This window comes from Pinus tabuliformis, chromosome X, assembly GCF_031772625.1.
Source record: "Pinus tabuliformis cultivar Carrire ecotype Pingquan chromosome X, CPIR1, whole genome shotgun sequence".
NCBI classification, from domain to species: Eukaryota; Viridiplantae; Streptophyta; class Pinopsida; order Pinales; family Pinaceae; genus Pinus; species Pinus tabuliformis.
This window is the reverse complement of record NC_142308.1, coordinates 831,527,669-831,552,355: the sequence shown is the minus strand read 5'-3', so window position 1 is coordinate 831,552,355 and position 24,687 is coordinate 831,527,669. Positions and strand designations below refer to the sequence as shown.

Below are 24,687 nucleotides of genomic sequence, written 5' to 3'. Positions count from 1 at the left end.
GTGGCCTAGGCTGGGTGATTATGATGGCTTAGGTGCCCCTAGGTGGTGATTTCTCAAGCCAAAAGTGGCTTAGGTGCCCCTAAGTCATGATTTCTCGAGCCAAAGGTTAGACATGCAATGATCTCATGAATCACACAACTTAGAAAACAAAAAAATATATTGAAATATTTTATTTAAATGGACATGTTGAAATATTTTACTATGGTTAACATTGAAATATGTTTTATTATTAATGTGTATTTTTTAAATGTAATATGTCAATTCCATATTAAACAAGTTAGAAATTACACATTTTTCTCATATGGTAAAAAACACCTATTTACAAAATAAGAAATATTCTTACTTTTTAATTATTTTATATATTTAATCTTTAAAAAAAAATAATAATAAAAAGAATTCAAATATTATATATATGAATATTTTTTTTACATTTCCTGTAAAAACCATATTATTGTATGTTCTCCCGCCATGTGGTAGAATTGTTGTAATGTAATGTTTTGTAAACATTTTGACTTTGTCAAAATAAAATTAAAATAAAAGTAACCTATGATATTGAGAATCCATGGTATTCATGTGGAATATAGCCTATTTAAAGGGGGGAATTAAAACAACCTAGATCCATTTTAACTCCAAATTTACCAAGTGTGGAGAGATCAAATCTCTTGAGATGCAATCCTCTTTTAGAATGAAAAGAGATTTTTCCTCACAAACATAACTAACTTATTATATACTTTTTAAAATACAATAATTTTATATACTTTATTAATGAAGATACAATTAAATTTTTAACCTAATAAAAATATAATAATGATAGTTTAATTAGGTTGTTTTTTAACCACTCCCTTTACATCTATTACTTTTCTCAATTCAATTGATTCATTTTCTTTACTATTATTATGCTTTCAAAATTCATTCTTTCTTTTATTCATATTTTTATTTATTTTTTATGTATTTTAAATTGTATATATATATATATATATATATATATATAGATATATATATATGATGTTGATGATTAACAATCACTAAAACTAATTGGTTTATCAGAGCGTAAGAAAGTAAGATATTAATTGAAATTCTTTAACATTTTATTTATATGAATGAAAAGAAGGGAGAGAAGCATTCCTAGACCACAGTAGTTTTGCTAGCATAGCAAGTCAAGAAGGTTGGCAGTGTGGCAAAGATTTTTAAAATTAGAATGTAGGTGAGTAAGAGTTGGACAATCCAATAGAAAGTGTTTTTCATGTTCAACCCTCTCCGTATTGCAAAGGTGACAAACTATTATGCAACTAGCTCACAAAATAGAAGACAAGATAGATCAATGCCTTAAAGTCAGCCTCTTCGATTGAAAAACCTCCTTTACATTATACAAATCAACAATTCTTGGTTGATACAAATGAAAAAACCTCCTTTCTATATATAGGAGTTTAAGGGATCACAATATAATCAAAGACGACATAACAATAATAATATAAGGGCACAACAATAACAATAGTGTGCTTCTATGGGGCACAATAATAACAATATGGGGACAATAGGGGCACAACAATAACAATAAGGGATACAATGACAATAGTAATGGGGGAATAACTTGTATTATAGGGACCTAACATGACCCTCTCCTTCAAAAAAGTGTTGTCCTCAATGCATGAGTAGTTTTGGATGCTTATGTGTAAAATTCTCACCCTCCCATGTGGAATATTCAACGGGTAAGTTCTTCCACTTGATGAGATACTTCGAATCGATTGGTTTCGTAGCTGTCGAGTTCTTGTTTCTGTGACTACTTCAGGTTCCAATATGATTTTTCCTTCCTCATCAAGTTCTGGTAGTATTGTTTGAACTAGGAGTTTGTCACCTATAACCTTCTTTAAGCATGAAACATGGAAAATTAGGTGCACTCTTGAAGCTGCAAGAAGCTCCAATTTGTATGTCGTAGTACCAATCTTTTACAACACCTTGTATGGACCATAATACTTTGGTGATAATTTATTATCCTTCTTAGCTTTCTTGAGGGACATTTTTTTATATGGTTGTATCCATAGGAATACCCAATCACCTACATCAAAACTTCTTTTGCTACGAGGTTGACCTGCCTGTTGTTTCACTCTATTCTACGCCAAAGTGAGGTTATCCTTTAAGAGTTGGAGAACTTTTTGTTGATGCTCGATGTGATCTTCCACTGCTTGAACCTTAGAATTTTCTATTAAATATGATGTGATGGATGGTGGATGATATCCATAAAGTGCCATAAATGGGGTCATTTTTGCTGCAGTATGGAAGGAAGTGTTATACCACCATTCAGCCAGAGGCAACCATTTGACTCATTATGTCTATTTATCATATACAAAGCAAAGAATATATCCTTCTAAACATTTGTTTACTATCTTAGTTTTCCCATCATATTGAGGATGATAAGATGAGCTATGAGCTAACTGAGTACCAAGGCAAGAAAATAATTATGTCCAAAAATTTCCCGTGAAAATGGGATCTCTGTCGCTTACAATAATCTTTGGGTTTCCATGTAGCTTTTGAATTGTTTCCATAAATGCAATAGAAATTGTATTGGCTTTAAATGGATGCGATAGTGCACAAAAGTGTGCATACTTGGTAAGTCTGTCAACTACCACCATGATGACACTCTTTCCTTCGGACTTGGGTAAGCCTGTGATAAAATCCATTGAAACCTCCTCCCAACATTGGCTTGGAATGGATAAAGGTTGTAATAGGCATGGGGTCTTAATTGTTTCAACTTTATTTTGTTGGCAAACCAAACATTCCACCACAAACTTTTGAATATCTGATTTAAGGCCATCTCAAAAAAATTCCTTCTTAACCCTGTGGTAAGTTTTTAAAAATCCTAAGTGCCCTCCTAAGGGAGAGGTGTGCAATTCCATAAGAATATTTTGTTTGAGTTGGGAATTCTTACATAGGTATAAGCGATCTTTATGCCATAACGAATCATTTTTCCAATTAATTGTATCATATGTATTTGGATCTTGTTGTAACTTTTGAATGAGTGCCCACACTTCTTCATCATTCTTCCATTCATCCCTTGCTTCATTTATCCAATCTGGTTGGATAAAGAAATGGTGCAAAGCAATGCTTCCACATCCTCATCCCTTCTTGAGAGTGCATCTGTCACAACATTTTGCTTCCGTTTTTTGTAGATGATTGCAAATTCATAACCCAACATCTTTGTGACCCATTTCTGCTACTCTTCTAAAAATAATCTTTGTTCTAAAAAGCATTTAAGACTATCATGATCCATTTTTACCTTGAAGTGTCTTCCCATTAGGTAGGGTCACCATTGCTTAAGTGCATGCAGTATTGCCAGCATTTCCTTCTCATAAATAGCTTTGTGTAGATACTTTCCTTTGATTGAATGACTTTCGAAAGAAATGGGTCTTTCTTCTTGCATTAAAAAAACACCAATTCCATTTCCTGAGGCATCACATTCCACAATAAAGGTTTTTGTGAAGTCTAGTGTAGCAAAGACCAGTTCTTGGCACATTGCCTCTTTAATATGTTCAAAGGCCTTCGTTGCTTTTGGAGTCCACGAAAATGCATCTTTCTTCAATAATGTTGTTAGAGGTGCTGCTATTCTCCCATAATCCATAAAACAATTTTGATAATACCCTGTCAACTCGATAAATCCTCGCAGATTGTTTATGGATGTGGGGATTTTCCATTCCTTAATGGATTTAATTTTTCTAGGGTCTACCTTCACACCTTCATGAGATACAATATGGCCCAGATATTCCACCTCTTGTACTCCAAAGAAACATTTGGAGCTTTTTGCATATAATTGTTTCTCCTCCAATAGTTTGAGCACCTTGTCAACTTGTTGAACATGATCCTTCCAAGACTTGCTATAGATTAGTATATCATCAAAAAATACTAACACAAATTTTCTAAGGAATGGTTTGAAAATGGAATTCATCAAACCTTGAAATGTAGAAGGTGCATTGGTAAGGCCAAAGGTATGACCAAAAATTCATAATGACCCTCATGAGTTCTAAATGTTGTTTTTGGAATGTCTTCAGTCTTCATTCTGATTTGATGATATCCTGAATGAAGATCCAACTCGGTGAATTAAATTGATCCATGCAATTCATCCAATAATTCATCAATGACAGGAATGGGAAATTTATGTTTAATATTGAGCTTGTTGAGCTCCCTATAATCTAGACACATGTGCCATGACCCATCCTTCTTGTGCACCAATACTACTAGAGCAGAGAAAGAACTTTGACTAGGTTGAATTATACCAACCTCTAGCATTTATGCAACCATACATTTAATTTCACTCTTTTGGGCATAGGGATATCTGTAAGGCCTGATGTTTGGAGGAACACTTCCTGGAATTAAATGAATAGCATGATCATGATCACGAATAGGTGGGAGGCCTTTGGGAGTCTCAAATACCTTGGAATGATTGTCCAAGAATTTTTGGAGATCTAGAGAAATAGATGATTTCATTGTGGGAAACTCTAGCAAACATCATTGTGAAATTACGCCTCATTGTTCTTTCTTTAGAAGCTTTGTCATTCCTTTAGAGCTGATTATCTTTCCTAGTTTCCCTATGATACCCCTTTAATTCAACTTCCTTTCCTTCCAGAGAAAATTTCATGAAAAGTTCTTGAAAATTAAAATCTATTGTACCCAAGGGTTGTAGCCATTGGACTCCTAGTATAACAATTAGCAGAACCCATTGGAATGGAAAGCATTGGGCTATTCAATACATATTCTCCCATGGATATCTTGATATTATGGCACTTTCCAGAGCAATTTATGGTTCCTCCACTTGCAACCATCACTTGAATCTCTAGTGCCAGATATAGGAAGCAATTCAATTCATTGGCTATCTTACAATGAATAAAATTATGGGTACTTCCCGAATCAATCAACATTATTACCTTTTTCTTCTTGATATGCCCTTCTATCTTGACAGTTTGAGGAGTGGTAATTCCGGCTAATCAGGGAAAATTTTAAGAACCCCCCCTAAATTTATAAATATAATAAATGGGCGAATCTCCATGGTATATAGGAAAAATGGAAGGCGATTTTATCAATAATATAATATGTATATATAATTTTTTGGCGAATCTCTCACGAGGCATGGTGAATATTTTACTCAATTATAAAATCTTGTAAGATCTTGGCGAGTCTTTCACTAAATAATAAAACTTTGTAAAGTCCTAGTGAATCTTAGCATAGGCTACATGCTAGTTTAATTCCCCCATTTAAATAGGCTACATTCCAGATGAATACCATGGGTCAATACCATGTGCCATTTTGGTGAATACCATGGGTCAATACCATGTGCCATTTTTATTTTTATTATTTCTAATATTAGGGTTAATAATCGTTTTTTGCATGGTATTAATAACAATCTAGTCCATGGTATTTGTCCCATAGTATTTTGGCCATAGGTTTCACCTAAATATAACCCATTTTTTGAGTGTTAGTAAATATAAGGTGAATTATGGAGTAAATATAAAAAAATGTTTTATTTGTTTACCATACCTCTCGTTTATTTATATTTTTATTAATTTACCATACCTCTTTTACAAATATGGTATTTGGCCCATAGGATTCACTTAAATAAAACCTCTTTCTTGAGCCTTCATAAATAGAACGAGGATGATGGACTAAATATAAAAAGAGGTTTTATTTATTTACGATACGTCTAGTTTATTTATATTTTTATTTATTTACCATACCTTTTGAGTAAGTATAAAAATACGTTTTATTTATTTACCATACCTCCACTTTACTTATATTTTTATTTGTTTACACCCTTACATGTATATAAGGTGACTTATGGAGTAAATATAAAAAATGTTTTATTTATTTACCATACCTCTCATTTATTTATATTTTTATTAATTTACCATACCTCTTTTATAAATATGGTATTTGGCCCATAAGATTCACTTAAATAAAACCTATTCTTGAAAATGGGCGAATGGATTCACTTAAATAAAACCTATTCTTGAAAATGGGCGAATGGAAGGTTGTAAGTCCTAATTTCAAGGGCTAAATTTACCTTTTTTACCCTCTCCCTTAAAATAAGGTGGGCTATTTGAGGTGATTTGTAAAAATGTACTATGATACAAAATATTCGCCCACTAAAAATTTAAAACCCCTTAATTTCGCCAAAGGGCGAACATTCGCCCCTAAAATTATCCTTGCGGCTAATGCATTACAAGATATGGTTGGATTCATTTCTTCTTTCTATATGGTTTGTTCCTGCTGTATATCCTCTTCTTTTGATGTTTCTTGTTTCTTTTCATCCTCCTCTTCACAATATATGTAAAATAATTTCCTCTCAGCACACTTATGACCTTTAGTGTATTTGTTATCACAACTGTAACAAATCCCTTTTTCTCTTTTTTCTTCCAATTGTTGTGGTGTCAACCTTGTAGGTTGTGGAAGGCTAGGGGAAACAACACTTCCATATTTATAGTTGTGAGTGGTAAGCTTCATTGTGGCCATAATTTTTCTTTCCATTTTTCTTTCCAACCTGAATGCCTTCTCCAATTAATCAGGTTCCCAAAGTCAAACCTCATATTGGATGTTACCCTTTAAAGTCCCTATGAGCACATCAGCCTATGCTCCTCTAGAATATCTTTTACCCTTATATTCAATTTTTGGAAGTCCTCAATGTGCTCCATCATTGAACACTTTTTTTTTAGATTTATCATTTGGATAAAAAAGGTGTTTCTTTTTGTATCCTCATAATATGTTATCATTTCTTCCGTAAAAATTGCCCAAGTGACAATTTGTTTACGAGAGTAAGGCCATTGATACCATACAATTTGATTTGGTGCCAAATATAAAGTTGTAATGCGTACCTTTTGTGTGTTTTTCACATTATGGAGATCGAAATATTGCTCCATCTGTAGTATCCATGTTATGGGATCCTTGCCATCAAACTTCCTCATATCGATCTTTGGAACATGGTGGGTCTTCAATCCACCGTTAGAGTCTATGAAATCATGATTAACATTTCTTTTGTTCTCCTCATGAGTTTCCTTTACTACCCTTTCGCCATTAGTAAGCATTTCTTGTAGAAAATTTTTCAAATCTTCCATGTTGCCTTTAAGTTTTTCTTCTATACCATCCATCTTAGCTTCCATGTCTGTCTTCAAATATTCCATGTTTCCTTTAAGTTTTTCTTCTATACCATCCATCTTAGCTTCCATGCCTTTCTTTAAACCATCCATCTTAGCTTCCATGCCATCCATCTTAGCTTCCATGCCTTTCTTTAAACTATCCATCTTAGCTTCTGTTACTTTTTGTGAGAGTGAATTTTGTTGCACTTGGTCTCATAATTTTGATATATCATGTTGCATTTCTTCCTCTTCTTCATGAGTCATGCTAGAGCTTTTAGGTTGTTTACTAGGTGTTTCCATTTTCTTTCTTTGGGACATCAATTAATGATAATAATGCTTCACTATGCCCTTTGAATTCCTTCAAACTAATTTTTCAAACCAAACTTATGGAAAATTTTAAAAAAACTACACACTTTTTTTCACTTTGTAGGAGCTCGATATTGAATCTGTTGTATCTCTATAATTTCGGATCTCCAAGGTCTGAAATTGTGTCTTGCGGTAGCCCTCTAAGTCCTCTTTCCAACCCCACAAGTCTGATCAAGATTGGATTCTCCAAGGAAGCGTTATGCTAAATCTCCCACGATGGCTTGATTATAGACTAGTTCAGTAGAGAAAACTTGTACAAAGTTCCACGTGTCATTGTTTTGACCTTAGGACCTGAAACCGATACACAGAAAACTATGGGTCATCCTCTTTCTGTAACTTCTTATGAAATTTCAATCTAATGCTCAGAAAGTCAGTTATGACAATTTCCCCAAGTCACCTGTTTGAGATATAATTTTGGATCCTGCAAAAACCCTAACTTCCTTGGATCATATCTCTGAAAATATAGCACGCCAAGATCTGAAATTCAAACCTGAGGTTCACAGAGATTTTGGCTCAAGTGGTTTTTTTTTTAGATTCTGAACCGTCACAGAAAAAATTTATAGAAAAAACTCCATGATGACCTGTTTGGAGCAACGAAACCCTAGAATCCAAACCTCTGATACCAAATGTTATGCAACCATCTCACAAAATAGAAGAAAATATAGATCAACACCTTAAAAAGGCAGCCTCTTCGAGGGGGAAACCTCCTTCACATTACACAAATGAACTATTCTTGGATGATACAAATGAAAAAACTTCCTTTCTATATATAGGAGTCTAAGGGGTCACAATATAATCAAAGCCGACATAACAATAATAATATAAGGGCACAACAATAAGAATAGTGGGCTTCTACGGGGCACAATAATAACAATATGGGGACAATAGGGGCACAATAATAACAATAAGGGCTACAATGGAAATAGTAATGGGGGAATCACTAGTATTATAGGGACCTAACACAAACTCTTTTGTTCCAAGGTATCTTGGGGATAGACCAGCACCCAATGTCACTTTGAAGATCTTGAGAATTAGTTCTTATCTTGGCAATGTTCATTTTCTTCTTAACACTGGTCAAGATCGAAAAATTATTCTGGATTTCGAACATGAGGTTGATTATTTCCTTATAATATCTTAGCTTCATTTTTCCCTCTAACTTCTTATCATCCCAAAACTTATACTTAAATTTGGACGTAGTAATATTTTTAATATTGTCCTTATTCTTCAAGATGATCTCCTCCTTTACCCCCCAATGGTCCAGCCAAGACTAGTCATCCTTATGTCAATGTCGCTTGAGCCAAAGATGAAGATTTTGGCTTAAGTTAAAAGAAATTTTAAGATACCTCTTAGCTTCCATGTTGTATAATTTCTTCTTGTACATAAAATACATAATCATAACCATACTTTCAATAATAAAAAAATACTAACTTTAATTAATATATATATATATATATATATATATATATATATATATATATATATAATTTCAATATTATTCGAAATTTAAAATATGCTGTAAATTTTCATAAAACCCATACTAATTATTGTCCTTAGTTCATATTTTTTACCCATTTGTTATCCCTATTATTGTTCCTAATCCGTATTTGCCCCGATGTTGACCAATTCATTTGATATCCCATTTTTTTATATTTATGCAATGTGTATGCATATTTAAGAAGGTTTGGCTCAGAAATAAGATTTTTTTAGTGGTTGGATTACTTTATTGTTGGTTAAACAAAAGTGTTTATCAATCCCTGCCAGTATTAGCGACTATAGTGTTTTCTTCATAGTTAAAAGGTTCTGAGTGTGTATTAGTTCACTTGATTTTTTGGGGGCACCATCAAAGTTTTCTAACATTGTTTTCATTCTTATTATTTTTTAAATTAAATATTTTTAATTATAGTTATAAGTTTATATTTATATATTTTTGTTTATGGATGATATTTTGGATGGAATCTAATTTTTTTTTGTATATGTTAATTTTAGATTTTTTAATTTTATTCTTTTTTGTGATGAGTGGAATTAATAATTGGGTCATTTTCATATTCATGTAATATAGTGTTGATTTTGACCACCACTACTATAACCTTCATGTATACTTACTGTTAACACCCAGGTTGTTCCCTTTGACTCCTGAGGGAATACGGCCGGGGTAACCACTAACCAAGCTTTGGATTACAGGTTCTAGCCTACCCGTAATCAGAGAGGGCTCTCTCTTTTTAGTTTTAACTTTGTTTTTTGAAGATTTTAGGCTAGTTATGAGGTGAGAGTTTTGTTTGAATTTTGGTTGTTGGCTATTGTTCAAAGAAGGGCAAGCAAGTATCAAAGAGAGTTCAATCCATTGGGCATGTGGAGTCTAGAAATGAATAGCATTTGATATTTGTGATAAAGAGAGGTTCACTGCAGGGCCAGATGGGTATTCATGATACAAACTTTGATTTTTTTTAGACAAGAAACAGTATAAATCACACCAGAAAAGGCAGTTAAGAGTTCTTTCACAGTGTAACAGGGAATAACGGACAAATCCTAATCAGCAGCAAGTGAGAATTACTGAATACAGACTTATCATGTGATTAGAGCAAATAGGAGCATTTAAGAATTCCATAATCGCAGCTAACCCTGGAGAAAACATATTTAGTAGTAAAGATTGAGTTTAGGGTGTTCTTAATGGACAAATCTTGAACTATTCTTTTTCTTTTCTACCAAGATTAATCACCAAACATCATAAATAGATTATGCAAGAAATGAAACACAAATACAGTTAGAAAACACTTATTGTATCACGCCATAACACGAGAATCCTGCAGCAGTCAATAGTTTCATCACATCACGTCCAAGCCAAACTCATTCTTTTGGAAACCAACAACTCCTTTGCATTATATCTTTCAGAGGATATACAGTCGAGTTCTCTTGAACAACTGAGCAACAACAACCCCCAATAAGTTATGCGGGGGTGCATATATACAAAATATCACAAAAATATCTCAACAATGAGTTATTGCACAATAACTGCTCTTACCAACTTTCTAAGATATTTCTTACAAAATTAAAAGCTACTTAAATAAATATACAACAGGTGTTTGCTATTTGTCGGAATTTCTTGACTTTTGGGTTTATGGGCCATCTAAGCTCCTTGCGGCAATTTCGATTGCTTTTGCCTTTATGCTACCGTGTCAGGGCACTACTGTATTCGGACAGCTCATCTGTGATGCTCAAGCTGTGCATAGCCACTGTCCACCTCATTCAACTGTTTTCCTGTTTTTGTGAAAAACTTTTAGACCAAAATTTAGACTTGATTTAAAGCAGAGTTTTAATCATATTCGTCCACCACTCTTCAGTGGGCATTTGATGTCTCTGCATCTTGATTAGGGTCTCATCTGCCTCTGTATACTTATAATAATTAGGGGGCACTTCAAAAAGGTGCTTAATTTCATGTTCAATGAAGAATAAATTCTCTAATTTATCATAAATCTCTTGCCCTGATGGTGGCCCAACTCCTTCTGGACTGCTTACTGTAGCTGTCAACTGATTAGCTGCATAATTGTTGACCCTTTTAGCATACTGTTCATGGGACAACAGTCTTCCTACACTGGTCACTAGGTTGGGAAGCCCTCTGCCATGTAATGCTGTGATTTTGGTGGCAAAAGCATTGACCTCTACTTGAATATCTTGGCACTTTCTTTCTAATGTCTGCAAATAGTTCAGGAGGGTGAGCACCCTTTTGATTAAAAAAATTGTATCAGTCCTATCCCTGATACCCATTGTTGCCAATTGAAGGCCAGTTCCATTATTCAGGACATTGATCATCCTGGTAGCAATATCAGGCATACTTCCAAGAGAGGCTCTGACCCTTTGACTTTCAGCATGAGCCTTGTTCAGTAGATCCATTTGCTCATGAATTGTCTCTATGTATTGCCACTGATCTGTGATTGACTGGCCAATCTTAGCCCATAGGATCTTCTTGACCTCAGTTATGACCTTGCTCATGGTGAGCTCCTTTTCAAGCTCTTTGATCCTTCTTTCTAGTGTCCTAACTTCCTTGGTCTTTTCTGCCACTTGCTGCTTAGATTTGTCATATTTCTCGTCCAGCTGGGCCAGCTTTTCTTTGGCATCCTTCAGCTCAATCATTTGGGTTTCAAGAGCTTGCAGCTCCTTCATCATATCTCGCATACCGAGGCCTGGGACTTGCTCTGCTGCTGCTTCCTTTTCTGTGGCTTGAGGCCCAGCAATTGAGGCACTTGCTTCTGTTGTTTGCACCAGGGGAGGACTTATAATTTGAGGAGGCTCCTCAAGATTTATTACTGGCTGAGAGGGCTGAGGTATCTGCTCTCCTTGTTTTTGTTTCAGGGCTGCCTCTAATGCACCCTCTGTTGCTACCAATCGTCCTTCTGTTTCTACCAATTGTTTGTGTAATGTCAACAGCATGGCCACTACATCTTGATCCTTTCTCTGCTGAGCAACATTTTCTGTTTGGGGGTGAAGGGTTGCTGGAAGTTTGACCATCTTCCTCAAAGCTAATATATCTTCATCTTTTTTCTTCATTAGCGCCTGCACAGCTTTGGGATCACTTGGGTCATGCCCAAGCTCTATGATGATATCTTCCAAAGACTTAATCCTATTGTCTTTGGCTTGAGAAGAAGCTTTCTCCAATTCTAGTTGGGCAGTAGTATTATGGAGAGAATTTTGCAGTTTGTGTGCTAGAAGTGTTTTATCTGCAAGAGTAGAGTAGACCATCTCACCCGTTTGCTTATGTAGCTCTATTTGGTCCATTGGGTGGATGTCTTTTTCAAACACTTCTAGGTTGGTTCTGATGTAATCTGCAGCTGACTGTGGCTGCAGCGTGGCAGGCATAAAATGGCTCATAGTCATCTTCCCCTCTGCAATGTCATATGCTGACATGAGCCTCTATTGATTGGTGGGAGCCATCTTGAGCAAATGATTGTAAAGCTGGATTCTGACTGGCTCATTCCTAGCTTTTATATCCATAAATTGTTTTTTGATTCCAGACTCTGCCCTTCTTTGCTGGCTTGAGGAGCTGACCTCTACTCCAAGTGGTCTCTCTTGTTCCTGCTGGAAGGAACTGGCTGATGCTTCCATACTAGGGGGGGCCATACCCATGGATGGTCCAATAGGCATCTCTTCTTCAGAAAAAGGGTTTAGTCTTTGCCTTTTCTCCCCTTGTTGACTTGCTGATGTAGTAAGGGGGGTTTCTTGTTGTCTGCCCCTCTTCCTGGCTCTCTCTTCATTCATCGGGGTTTGGAGCACTGAGGTCTCCACTGCTATTTCCTGCCTTGGAGGCACATTTTCTTGAACTTGTTGCTCTGTGGATACAGGGGCCTCAGCCATTTCTTCTTGATGTTCTGTCTGTTCTTTCTGTTGTTGGGAGTGTCTGATCCTACTCCATTTCTTTCCCCTTATCTGTGCCAGCTGCTAGAGTAGTGGTTTGAGCTGCTTGCTGGGGAGCTGTAGAAGATGAGGCAGCTGCTCCAAGTTGAGTATGATGAAAAGAAGAAACCTGTCCACAATATTCCAATTCATCTTCCTTCTCAAGTTTCTTTGCTGTTTTTTGTGCTATTTCCTCTTTAGAACTTGCCTCTTCTAGGGTGCCCTCTTTCCATTCTAATTGATTTGCATATTTTTCAATATGTGGTAACCTGAGATGATCATAGGTAGCCAATTTATATTTGACCCTTCTAAGACTAATGAAGTGATTGGGGTCATAGGGTAACCAGAGGAAACTGGTTTGCAACTCGAGGCACTTCAGGATCTTATCTGCTTCTTGCCATGCCTCTTCTCTTTTGTTATAAATAAATGGGCCTAGCTGGTTTTTGACTTTGAGCTGTGCCTTTTTATTTTTGCTGTGGAAATGGATCATGTCCGCATTTCCAAATTGTCTGAAATATTCTAAAGCAAAAAGTCTCATAGGGACATATCTTGGTAGCCTGTATGGGGCTAACTCACAACCATATATCCTGATCACTGTATGGTGTTGGTAAAAGTACCAATCCCCAATGTTGTAGGCCTTTAAGAGCTGGAGGATTCTTTGCATCTCATCTGTCAATATTGGAGGAGGAGAACTCAACAACAAGGACATGGCTGGATGGATGAAAAGGTCTATGAATTCACAGTAGCTATATGGTGAAAAAGATGTGTGATGAAAGATTGAAGACCAAAATACCACAGACCTTTGGTTCCCCTGGGCATCAAACTTCTTGAGAGTAATAGGGAAGCTGTCAGGCTGATTAAATAGGAACAAGTGATAGATGTAAGAAGTGTATCTAAACATCCTTTCCCTCTCTAAATTCATCAATTGCCCGTGAATTTTGTTGGCAATGAATGTAGCATAATCATAGTGAACCGAAGGAGGCTTTCCAGGGGAGAAGATAGACATCATAGCCATAATGGTTTCATCAACATCCTCAGATGACCTGTAACCCAGGATATAACTGATCATATCCACAAGAATCCTGCCCAACTCATTGAGATATACATTTCCAATAGGAGGAGACCTCACAGTTTGAGAGCTTGATTGAATGAATAGTTGATTAATCTTTACGATTTGGGCACTGGACAGCTTGCCTCCTTGGTCTATCAAGTGCATCATGGATAGAGGAGTCAATGGCTTTGTAGTATGAAAGTGCAACATTTGATTTATAGCCTCAGGGGTGACATAGAACAAGACTGAGCTTGAGGGACTGAGGACAGCTCTCTGACATGGATCATAGTTGGCACTGCATCGATGGATTAAATCTGGGAGGACGTTGACTTTAGGAAGATTGAAAATGGGCAAATAGGAGTCCCAAATCCCTAGAATATCAGTTCCATTGAGATGTTTGGCTTTTAGCTCATTGATTAAATGAATATGGTATCTGCTGTAATCTGGGATTACTTATGCCATCTGGTAGTCTCTATCAGCCAGGGGCAGCCATTCTAGCTCTATGTGTGGGGCATTTAAAGGTGGAATGTTTAGATCTACCGGTGTCTCCATGTGTTTGGTGCTCTTCAAGCAGAATTTCACTTAGGAATGTAGGCAAATGTGACCTTGCGCGGCGAATTGAGGTAAAAAGGATTTTCAACAAAAATAGGGCAGTTCTGGTGTAAAAAGGGGCACAATTGATCACTCTTGGAAGAAATTGAATCACTTGCAGGACGAGGAAGCTTGAGTTTTTAGGAAAAAAGGCAGTTCCGGGTGTTTTTTACAGCGAAGAACAAACTGAACCAGGTGCAGGAAGAATTGGTAAATACCTGGTCACGACACGATGGGTGGAGGCTTATCCAAGCTGAATTCTGGGCGGCCACGGCTTTGAATCAGTTTCTACAGGTTGGCGGCGAGAACGTCGTGAAATTTCATGCAGGAGGCACAGTAGTTTTTTGGTGAAAAATGCGAAAAAACGTGATTTTGGGCAAAAATATAGAAAATTTTGCCTTTGGCGCGCTTTTGTCGGATGACGTCATAGGTGGGGTCATGGTACGGAATGATGAAGTGGCGGTCTGTGAGGGGTCCACGTGGACGGGGGACGTGGCAGACAGCTCGGAGCGATGGCGGGTCGAGCGCTGATGTGGTGTTGACTCGGCAATGGCATGGAGGTGACGTAAAGGCGACTTGGCGGGCGGTAAACAGAAGGCGGTAAGTGGTAATATCGGACCGCTTAAGGTACGGGCGCGGTTTTGGCAGGAGGCCGCTCGATGCAATTAAATTGTGACGCGTGTCCAGTGCCCTATGTCATCATTCTGACATTTTCGGGCGCTAAAGTACCGCCACCGGAGGCAGCCCGATATTGCAGAGGACCGTCGGATGGGAGGGCCCAGATCCGACGGTCGACAGGGAGCAGATCTGATCAGACAATACGGCGGGGAGCGGATAATAAACAATTATTTTTTCTGGGAATGCGCGCTAGGGCAGAACTTTAGCCATCGGCGGATTTTTGGGTTTTTGCAATGTTTTGTGGACAAAACGGATTTTGGACATTTGATTAATAAAACGCGCTTAGGGCTGTTAAACCAAGCAGGTCTTGATTTAATCCCGAGACATGGTTTTAGCGCTATTTTGCCTTTAGCGCTTCAATTCCTTTGCGCTCTGACCTTTTGGAGCTATAAGGCTATATTGCCTAGGGGAAGGGGTATATACATATTTTTGGGGTTTTTTTTATATACAATAGTGATATAATAATAAGGAAAAGGGGAACATAGGGAGTTAAGTAATGATAGAGTTAGTAGTTAGTATTGGATGGGAGATATGGAAGAGAGGAAGCAAACACTAAGTTTTTGGGGAACAAACTTAGTTATGAGAGTAGATCAAAATGAAAAGATTTTTACACAAGAAATGTGGCTCTTCTATATAACAAGAATCAACAAATAAGTTTGATTTCTGTTATGAACAAAGGTGATAATGGGATGTTAGAAAGAAGTTTGATAGGGAATGATTGGGAAATTAGACATGCTTCACTTTGTTGCTACAAAATTGCTGCATAGGAAGATCTGCACTGGCTACCATGTGTTTCCTTTGCTTAGGCCAGTGATATGAAAGAAATCATGCTTCTGCAACCCCATCTACCTACCCATTCTATTGCCTAGCATTTTTTATTACTTCAGGGAGGGTGCACTTATACTGGCAAACCCTCAATTGCTCTCTTTCTTTTCTTTTTGCATTTTCTTTTGATTTTCTATCTAAGGCTAGCCTTATTACTTCCAAGGCCCCAGATTAAGCAGTTGGGAACCTTCATTCTCTACCTAACTACTAATCTGCCAAGATTGAACAATTTGGACAGATTTCTTTCTCTAATCTACAACAGAAATTGAAATATGGCATGGCCCAGTTTAGACTGTTGGATCACCCATTCAGAAGTAGGACAGTATCAATCAACTATAGATAGGTGTTTTCCACAAAAATATGAGATCTTTGCATCACCAAAGTAGAGCATATTTGGCACTTCCCCTGCCAATCATGAAAAATGAAACCTATTGGTATAGGTAGCTAACACTTACATCGCTCCACACTTGGTATACATGCTAGTGAGGTTTGAGCCAGCGATGCCACAAAGAGTGTCTTAATAGTTCACTTTATCACCAACTAATCTACACCCTGGTTGGAACTTTTTAAATCAATTTAAAAATAATCAAATTTTGAATTATTCATTGGGTTACTCTCTAACCTTTATATAGCCTTCATCTTCCTTAACATTGTGGTACTACAATCAAGGGACCTTGTATTCTATGGTAGTTGTTAGTTATACCTCGTCATGTGGTGACTTGTATGCACACAACATAGTGCATTTTCCAACGACAGCTTGTCCCATGGAGACCTACTTGCATCCTAAGTAGAGTGCATTTTCCAGCAAATTGAAGCTCCACTCAGCCATTAGCTACTTTTGAGCCTATTTTCCTCTAGGTTGTTTCTATTGAGATTATGTGGCTTACTATGTTGCATAGAAGCCATAAATGACATAAGCTTACCATATGGTGACCTTCTAATAGCAAACACCATCAATCAATCAGGTTGAGAACATTTGATTTCTTAGAATGAAGAACCATTGTTGCTCCCTAACATCATAAGCCAAACTTGCAATAGATTAATGAATAATGTGAGAAGATTTAATTTTAAATTCAAACCAGTGAATAAGCAGAGTAAGCGTACTTGGTAATTCCCAGGGATCATATTGTTGTAATTCTCTGCAATATATTAATAATTCTCTTTTATATTGTTGTTTTCTTAGTATTTGTGTTTTTTTTGCCTCTGATGAATACCGAAACATGGGGTCTATAAATTTGGATCCCCAGAAGACTTCACATTTGGAAGAATGTGGGTTATGGCCCATGCATTCTGCTCTCTCTTCGTAATTTTGCAGCAATAGAACTAAAAATTCATTCGAACCCCAAAACCTTCATAATTTGATCTTGTCAGAATGATGCAGGACCACCATTCACCCACCGTGCTCAGTTGATTCTCCATGATGTCACAGGTCAAGGTCGACCCTTATTTTCCTTTGTGGTTGATCCTGACTATTGTAGGTCCCGACCAGCTGAATGGGTCCCACCCAAGTTAGAGGTTGGGTTGGTCGGAACTCATTCAGATCTCTCTTTGGTTGGGGTCTAGGTGTCTAGTGAAAAAATAAAACACTACACAAAAAAAATGGACAAGGATTAGATTCAATAGGCACACACAATGTTTATATAAAAAAGAGACTATTACATATATATGGCCTCTTTGGGCCTGATGTCATTCGACTTGACTCAAAATTTCTCTGGTCTTCTCTTTCAGCCTGATATTACATTGAAAATGGTCACTCCCTAACACCTTATAGGATGCCCAATAAAAAGGAAAGAAAAACTCTAAAATAACAAAGCTCACTCTTTGCCAACATACGCATTCTAGAGGTTTACGAAATTAATTAAAATTTAGAATAAAATCAACAAAATCACGTCCCCCTCAACGACTGCCATGATGCCCTTCTTCTGGAAGCTTCCTGAAACCAATTTCATTTTGGGGTGGGTTGATGCTCTTGCATCGAACTCTCGTACTTGAAATTTTTCATGATCTCATGATCATGTATCTTTACTTTTGCATCTCATCCATTCACAACCTCTCTTATTTTTCACATGTATCTTTGAGTTTCTCCTCCACTGGCTCAAAATTTTGGTGCCTCAATTTACCTCCTCTAGAATCTCGCGAGTTTCCTTTGCTCCTCTAGGTGTTGCACACTTGCTCAACTCTCCTTGACAACTCTACCCACAATTGTAGTTGGGGAATTGTTGCAACAACTTCTACCCAACCGCGGCTAGAATTTTCTCTTCTATAGGAACTCCCCTTCTTCCTGCACTCTGATACCACTTGATGAATACCGAACCATGGGTTATGGCCCACAAATTTTTCTCTCTCTTTGTAATTTTGTAGCAACAGAACTAACGATTCATCTGAACCCCAAAACCTTCATAATTCGATTTTGTCAAAATGATGAAGGACCACCATTCACACCTCGTGATCAACTGATTCTCCATGATGTCACAGCTTAGGAGTCGACCCTTCTTTTCCCTCGTGGTTGATCATGACTAGTACAGTCCCTGACCAGTCGACTGGGCCCCATCCGAGTCTGAGGTCAGGTTGGTTGAAACTCTTTCCTGCATTTTCTTTGTGTTGTGGCCCAACTGCCTAATTAAACTCTCTTTGGCTTTCTCTCTATTTGGGGTTTGGGCAGCTAGCGAGAAATGAAAACATTACACAAAATAAATAAATAAATAAATAAATAAATTAAAAAAAAAAAAAAACTAGACAAGGATTTGATTCAACAGATACACTCGATGTTTATATAAAAAATGTGGAAACAACTTGAAATTTGCAAATGATAATGAATTGAAACTGAAAACAATAGACACAATTTTTTTCTACTCAATTTGCGGAAGGGAAAACATATAATAGAAACACATGCAATCATTCAATCACAATGAACACAATATTTATACTGGGGATCCCAACTAGGAAAAACCCCTCCTCTATTTGTATTATATCAGATGAGAAAATTGATCTATTACAATGACAACTCCAATCCTTGAAGCTCAACCTGCACTGCAATATATCTCCTTCTCTTGAGTCTGCTCTAGCAAATACTTAGCCAAAATAGGCCTCTTGCTTGCTCTTATTTCCTTGCGCAGTTCCTGAGGAAAAATTAGCTCCTAAGGAATAGGAAAAGATCTTATTTTCTTACGCAATTCCCAAGAGAAATGGCTCACCTGCTACATGCAAACATTGTACATTCACTAGTACAATAATGATTGCATTGATGCCTTTTTCCTCCACTAAACTAGGCAATTCAACTTGCATGCATGACTAAAGTTATTTTTAATTAGTTGACTAGTTAACTTTGAGATCTATGAGTTAACAACAGTTACAACTACTCAATTGAACTCATACTGACTCTATTCATGACTAGAGCTCAGATAATTGAGTTTCATTAACTATAACTCCACTAGATTGTTAGATCTTAGTAATCAACTCATGCACAACTCTACTTCTTGCCCACAAACTCGAATTGACTGACTTAACTAAGTGACTTGGCCATGTCACTCTTGCTAACTGCAACTCAAGTAATCATGCTAATGTGGAAATTTAAATTCTCCATTTAATAAAGGCACACTCAAACGAATCCTTTTTTTGCTACAATTTAACAAAAGAAAAATTTAGACTATTACATATATATGGCCTCTCTGGGCTTTATGTCATTCGACCTGACACAAAATTTCCCTCGCCCTATCCTTTGACCTAATATTACATTGAAAATGGTCGCCCCCTGACATCTCGCAGGATGGGCAATAAAAAGGAAAACATAAACCTAACAGGATGAATCTCGCTCTTTGCTAGCACACACCTTTTAGAGGCTTACGAAAGTGAATAAAATTTATAATAAAATCAACAAAATTGTCCTCCTCAACAAAGGCCACGATCTCCTTCTGGAAGTTCCCTAAAAACGATTTTGTTTAATGCTCGCATCACTCTCTAACCAAATTTGGTTTCAGTAACTTTAATAGTTGGAAAAAGCATACATGGGAGTCCACCCATTCCAAATCTATATGCATAAGTGGTAGATGTAGTTTAGGTGTCCCTCCTCTTATCAAGTCTTTTATGGGGTTCAAATCGCTCGTCCTTGGACGATGTTCTTTGTACAAAGTGTTTTCCTATGGAAATGCTTCAACTAGATGTAGCTGCTCAAACGAATGTGCAACTACTTGTATATGCTCAAATATATTACAACTTCCTGGACACTTTTGTGAAGCAACCATGATGAGTAATATAATAACACACTAATTAAAAAATATTCAAATAAAATTATTTGGATGATTCTTTTGAAAACATTATATAACGAAGAAGTTTAATACAATAAGTACAGCAAATCAAATTCTTTTGATTTGCCTTACAAGAAATTATACCACTAGTGCCCCAAAAAAGCTATTTTATTCCTTCGAGAAGTTAAATGAAATGTTCCCTTCATTGCTTCACTAAAGAGGAACACGCATATCAACACAAGACCACTTTAATTCAAGCCACGATTGATATAAAATAAAATTTTAATTAAAGTGAAATGGTTAGGTGGTTGTGGTTTTTTTGGAGCTATGTGTATTATGTGTGAAAGGTGCGGTGAGTGAAGGAACCCAACGACACCAAAAAGTCATATAATAGTGGTTTTGAAATCGAGGGATGGATAGAAAAGTCATATAATAGTGGTTTTGAAATCGAGGGATGGATAGAAGTCTAGTGGGTTGAAATTTTTAAGGATTTCTTTTATCATTATTTGGTGACATAATTAATTATTTTAATTAAATGCAAAAAAAATTAATATTTTTTAAAATTATATTTTAAATATTAAATGTGTAAATTGTATTTCGATATGCGGAGAATTCATAATTTCAATGGGAAGATATTTGGTTTTGTTGAGGATTAATCTTATAGAATTATAATGGGTGTTATTATTCATTTAAATATTAAATATGAAGATATTTGGTTTTGCTGAGGACTAGAATTATAATGGGTGTTATTATTTACTTAAATATTAAGATATTTAATTTTTTTTTGGGTTTTGGGGTAAATTTTTTTTTGAAATTAAATCATAAATTATAATCACAATTACTATTATTTATCTCAATATTAAGATATTCAAATTTTGTTACAACTTAAAATCGTGTAAGATCAAATCACAATTATTGTTACTATTCATCTCAATGCCAATATTAAAATATTCAAATTATCCTCTAAATATGAGTAGTCACTATTTTTAACATGTTTAATTTTTTTACCACATAAACTAACATATTTGAGGAATAAAACTTAATTGGGAGGGAATTAAAGAAACTATCTACAACTTGAGTATTATCTTTTGACATATTTAAATTATATTTTTAAATATAAAATTATTCAATATTTAAAAAATAAAATAAAATATCAAATAGTATAAATTTAATAACTGACAATAATTTTCCCTAATTCCTAATCACCTTAAAACGATGGAGCTGCTACGGGATTAGTGAAACTATAGAAAAGAGTTAAGTATGTAGGACAAAATAAAATAAAATAAAAAAGCGGTGCAAACACAATTTTTAAAAATAATGGGATCACTCAATGAATTGAGTGAGGTATGCGATGGCGTGTGAGGGGACAGGAGAGACATGTCCACATGGCAATCGTCTTCTCTGTCGGCAATGCTTGATATTGGGTACGAGGTGTAGACCCTACCCACATTCTCTAAAGTCGTGGTCACATGGTAATCGAGGCCCACTCCATTGACGTGTCGGGCTTATGCCGCCTCAACTTTAGCGAGTCTACGACCATGTCGTTGCTTTCTGGCAACCGGGTGGGTAAATGAGATGAACCCTATTATTAATCCCCTTATCACCTGCCCGCCCACCACTACAACTACTCAGGTGCCTCCTCTTTTGTCTCCGACCAACAAAGCAATCGATTCAGCCGCCCTCGTTCTTTTGACTAAATTTTGCACACCACCAAATAACAATGAACTTGCCTTTGCCTTTTTCACCTTCACTTTCCTGGACTCTCTGATCTCTTAATTCATTCAGAGGAAGGACTTTACATTACAGTTGTGCAGATTAATCATGTCTGGCAGTGTTGGAGGCATGGAGAAATCTGGTACGAGCGCACACCAGGAGAATAACCGCAGTTTAGATTTTGCAGAGACTGAGCTCAAGCTTGGGCTCCCAGGGGTAGCTGCAGGGGAACGCCAGAGGATCTGTGGAAAAAGAAGCTTTTCGGAGGCCATGGAATCCAGAAATTTTAGCATTCCACATGAGGAGGCTCATAAATTCCATGAACCCAATTTAGGCACAGAAAAGCAAATGGTCCGTCCTGCCAATGATCCTCCAAAAAAGGGACCTCCTCCTCCTCCCAAGTGAGTATTCCTTTCCTAAAGGATATTAATGTTTGTACTGTTGAGGGCTTGTTTAGGGCGTCTATATTAACCAGAAAATATATGGGTGTTGTTTTCTTTTTCAGGGCACAGATTGTTGGCTGGCCACCTGTCAAAGATTTCAGGAAAGTCAGAACAATTGCTGCATCCAGCTCTCTGTATGTGAAAGTGAGCATGGATGGAGCCCCCTATCTCAGAAAGGTGGACCTCAAAATGTATACCACCTACCATGACCTCTCCTCTGCACTCGAGAACATGTTCGGCTGCTTAATTACCATGGGTATGATTGAATGCCCATCTCATTCCATTCCCTTAATGTTTTGTCTATTCGCTCGGCTGGAAATTATTTGATATTGAAATGTTGAAATGTTTTCAGGCAAATCTGGATCCCATGCGCTGAACGAGAGCAATGTGTTCGGTGTGCTGAATGGGTCAGAATATGTGCCTACCTATGAAGACAAGGATGGAGACTGGATGCTTGTAGGCGATGTCCCCTGGGAGTAAGTACTTTCAAGCTGTCATTTACCATTAACCATTATTCTACCTTTGTAGGGTTCAATAGTTTCCATGTAAAAATCCAAAATTGATGATGCAATGATATGATATGTAGTGATTATTGATATGTTGCGGTTTAAATCTCATTGAGTATGGAGTATATGGCTTGTTATGATATCGGTTCAAGGATTGATTTTAGATTTTCTCTACATTAATTCAAGAAGTAATCGACATGCTATTGACTATATAAAACCCTCCCTAGATGCTAAACACTCCCTCCCTAAGCTTGTTATGATATCAGCTCAAGGATTGATTCTAAACCCCTTTCTTGATTCTAGACCCTCCCTGGATTAGTTAGTTCAAGAAGTTATCAATTCACATAGTTAAAAAAGAAAAAACCAAAAAATTGATGATATGGAATATTGGTTGCAGTATGTTTGTTGATTCCTGCCAAAGAATGAGGATAATGAAGGCTTCAGAAGCTATTGGTTTAGGTATTTCACCATACCATGATCCCTCTTTTTCTTTACAGTTTAGATACAGTGAGTGGGTCAAAAATATGTTACAGTCTGATAACCCTCCATGTTTTGATTGGTATTTTGCAGCTCCAAGGGCCATGGAAAAATGCAAAAATGGGAATTAGATTCAGTGATTGTGGAATCTCACGAGGGTTGAATGGTAATTCTTTGATGTGCGTGGTCGACATATTTAATCAGCCTGTTGCTAACGCATGGGTTAGAAATTACGATGGTATTGGTTGGTCCAATCGGCGGCCATGGTATCGGAGGGTCTGGCTCGACTGACTGTTTCAAACGAAGAAGTTCGTCTAAGGGGGACAATATTACTTATCCGATCTCAATTGTACAAAAAGGTGAACACGCTCTATGCAAAACATGGATCAAATATTTTGGTTTTAAAGAATCTGCTTTTCTCCTCAACTTCTGTGCAGTATGTGATACACAAATCATGTACAAATTTATCAAATACAAAATGGATACGGGAATTTCACTGTGTAACTCTGAAGAATTTTTGACAAATTTTATGTCAAACTAATTGTAACCTGTTCCGCAATATGTACGCGTTGAGCAACACATTAATTTTGTTATTTTTGGGGATGGAATTCTGTATTGACATTTTACAAATTATTTGGTTGTTTCCACTATTTTTATTACTGAAGTAATAAGAACACAATTATTTTGATATACAGTTGGTTTGTTTTTTATTTATTTATTTTTAATTTTTACAGAATTCCAGTGATACCTTTCCCCGGATTCTAGATAGAAGAATATATTATTTATTATTATTATTATTAGATTGATTTAATTTCTATGAAATATAGATATCAATCACATCAATGTGATTAATACTTATGGATCAAATCCAATCTTAAAGATGTGATTAATCCCAAAAACTGATATCTACATTATGGATCACAAAAATTTTAGTTCTATCATGAAATGTTTTAAATAATTATGGATCACAAAAATTTTAGTTCTATGAAATGTTTTAAATATTTTTGTATAGTACTTACAAATCAAAAATTAAGATTTATCTTAAAAGTAGTTATATTTTTTTTATCATTTTAATATATACTTTTCCAATTAAAAACAGAAGTTATATTTTTATTATATATATTTTTATAATTTAATTTCTGTCTTGATTCAAGTTCAAACTAGATTAGATCCATCTTAACTATAAATGTAATAAGAGTCCAAAGGGATCAAATCTTTTGAGGTGCATGTAAAATTTGAAACAACTTCTTAAGATAATTGATCTATTTTTGGTCTTGATACATCAATGAA

The 24,687-nt window shown here is 36.2% G+C and overlaps 1 protein-coding gene across 1 annotated transcript; it reads left to right on the top strand.

Moving 5' to 3' along the window:
• The first annotated feature begins 21,859 nt into the window (after positions 1-21,859).
• LOC149142332 (auxin-responsive protein IAA14-like) lies at positions 21,860-24,000 on the top strand. The gene is made up of 5 exons (XM_089448469.1): positions 21,860-22,372; positions 22,477-22,670; positions 22,767-22,890; positions 23,318-23,379; positions 23,491-24,000. Exons 1-5 carry the CDS (start codon positions 22,080-22,082, stop codon positions 23,526-23,528), a joined length of 711 nt encoding a protein of 236 aa, XP_089304595.1. The 5' UTR covers positions 21,860-22,079; the 3' UTR covers positions 23,529-24,000.
• The last annotated feature ends 687 nt before the right edge of the window (positions 24,001-24,687 follow it).

Bases quoted from the DNA above. Each gene is read 5' to 3' on its own strand.
- LOC149142332 (XM_089448469.1), top strand. From the start codon at position 22,080: ATGTCTGGCAGTGTTGGAGGCATGGAGAAATCTGGTACGAGCGCACAC. The intron at 22,373-22,476 runs GTGAGTATTCCT...TTTCTTTTTCAG, and splicing joins GGACCTCCTCCTCCTCCCAA to GGCACAGATTGTTGGCTGGC. The intron at 22,891-23,317 runs GTAAGTACTTTC...TATTGGTTGCAG, and splicing joins GTAGGCGATGTCCCCTGGGA to TATGTTTGTTGATTCCTGCC.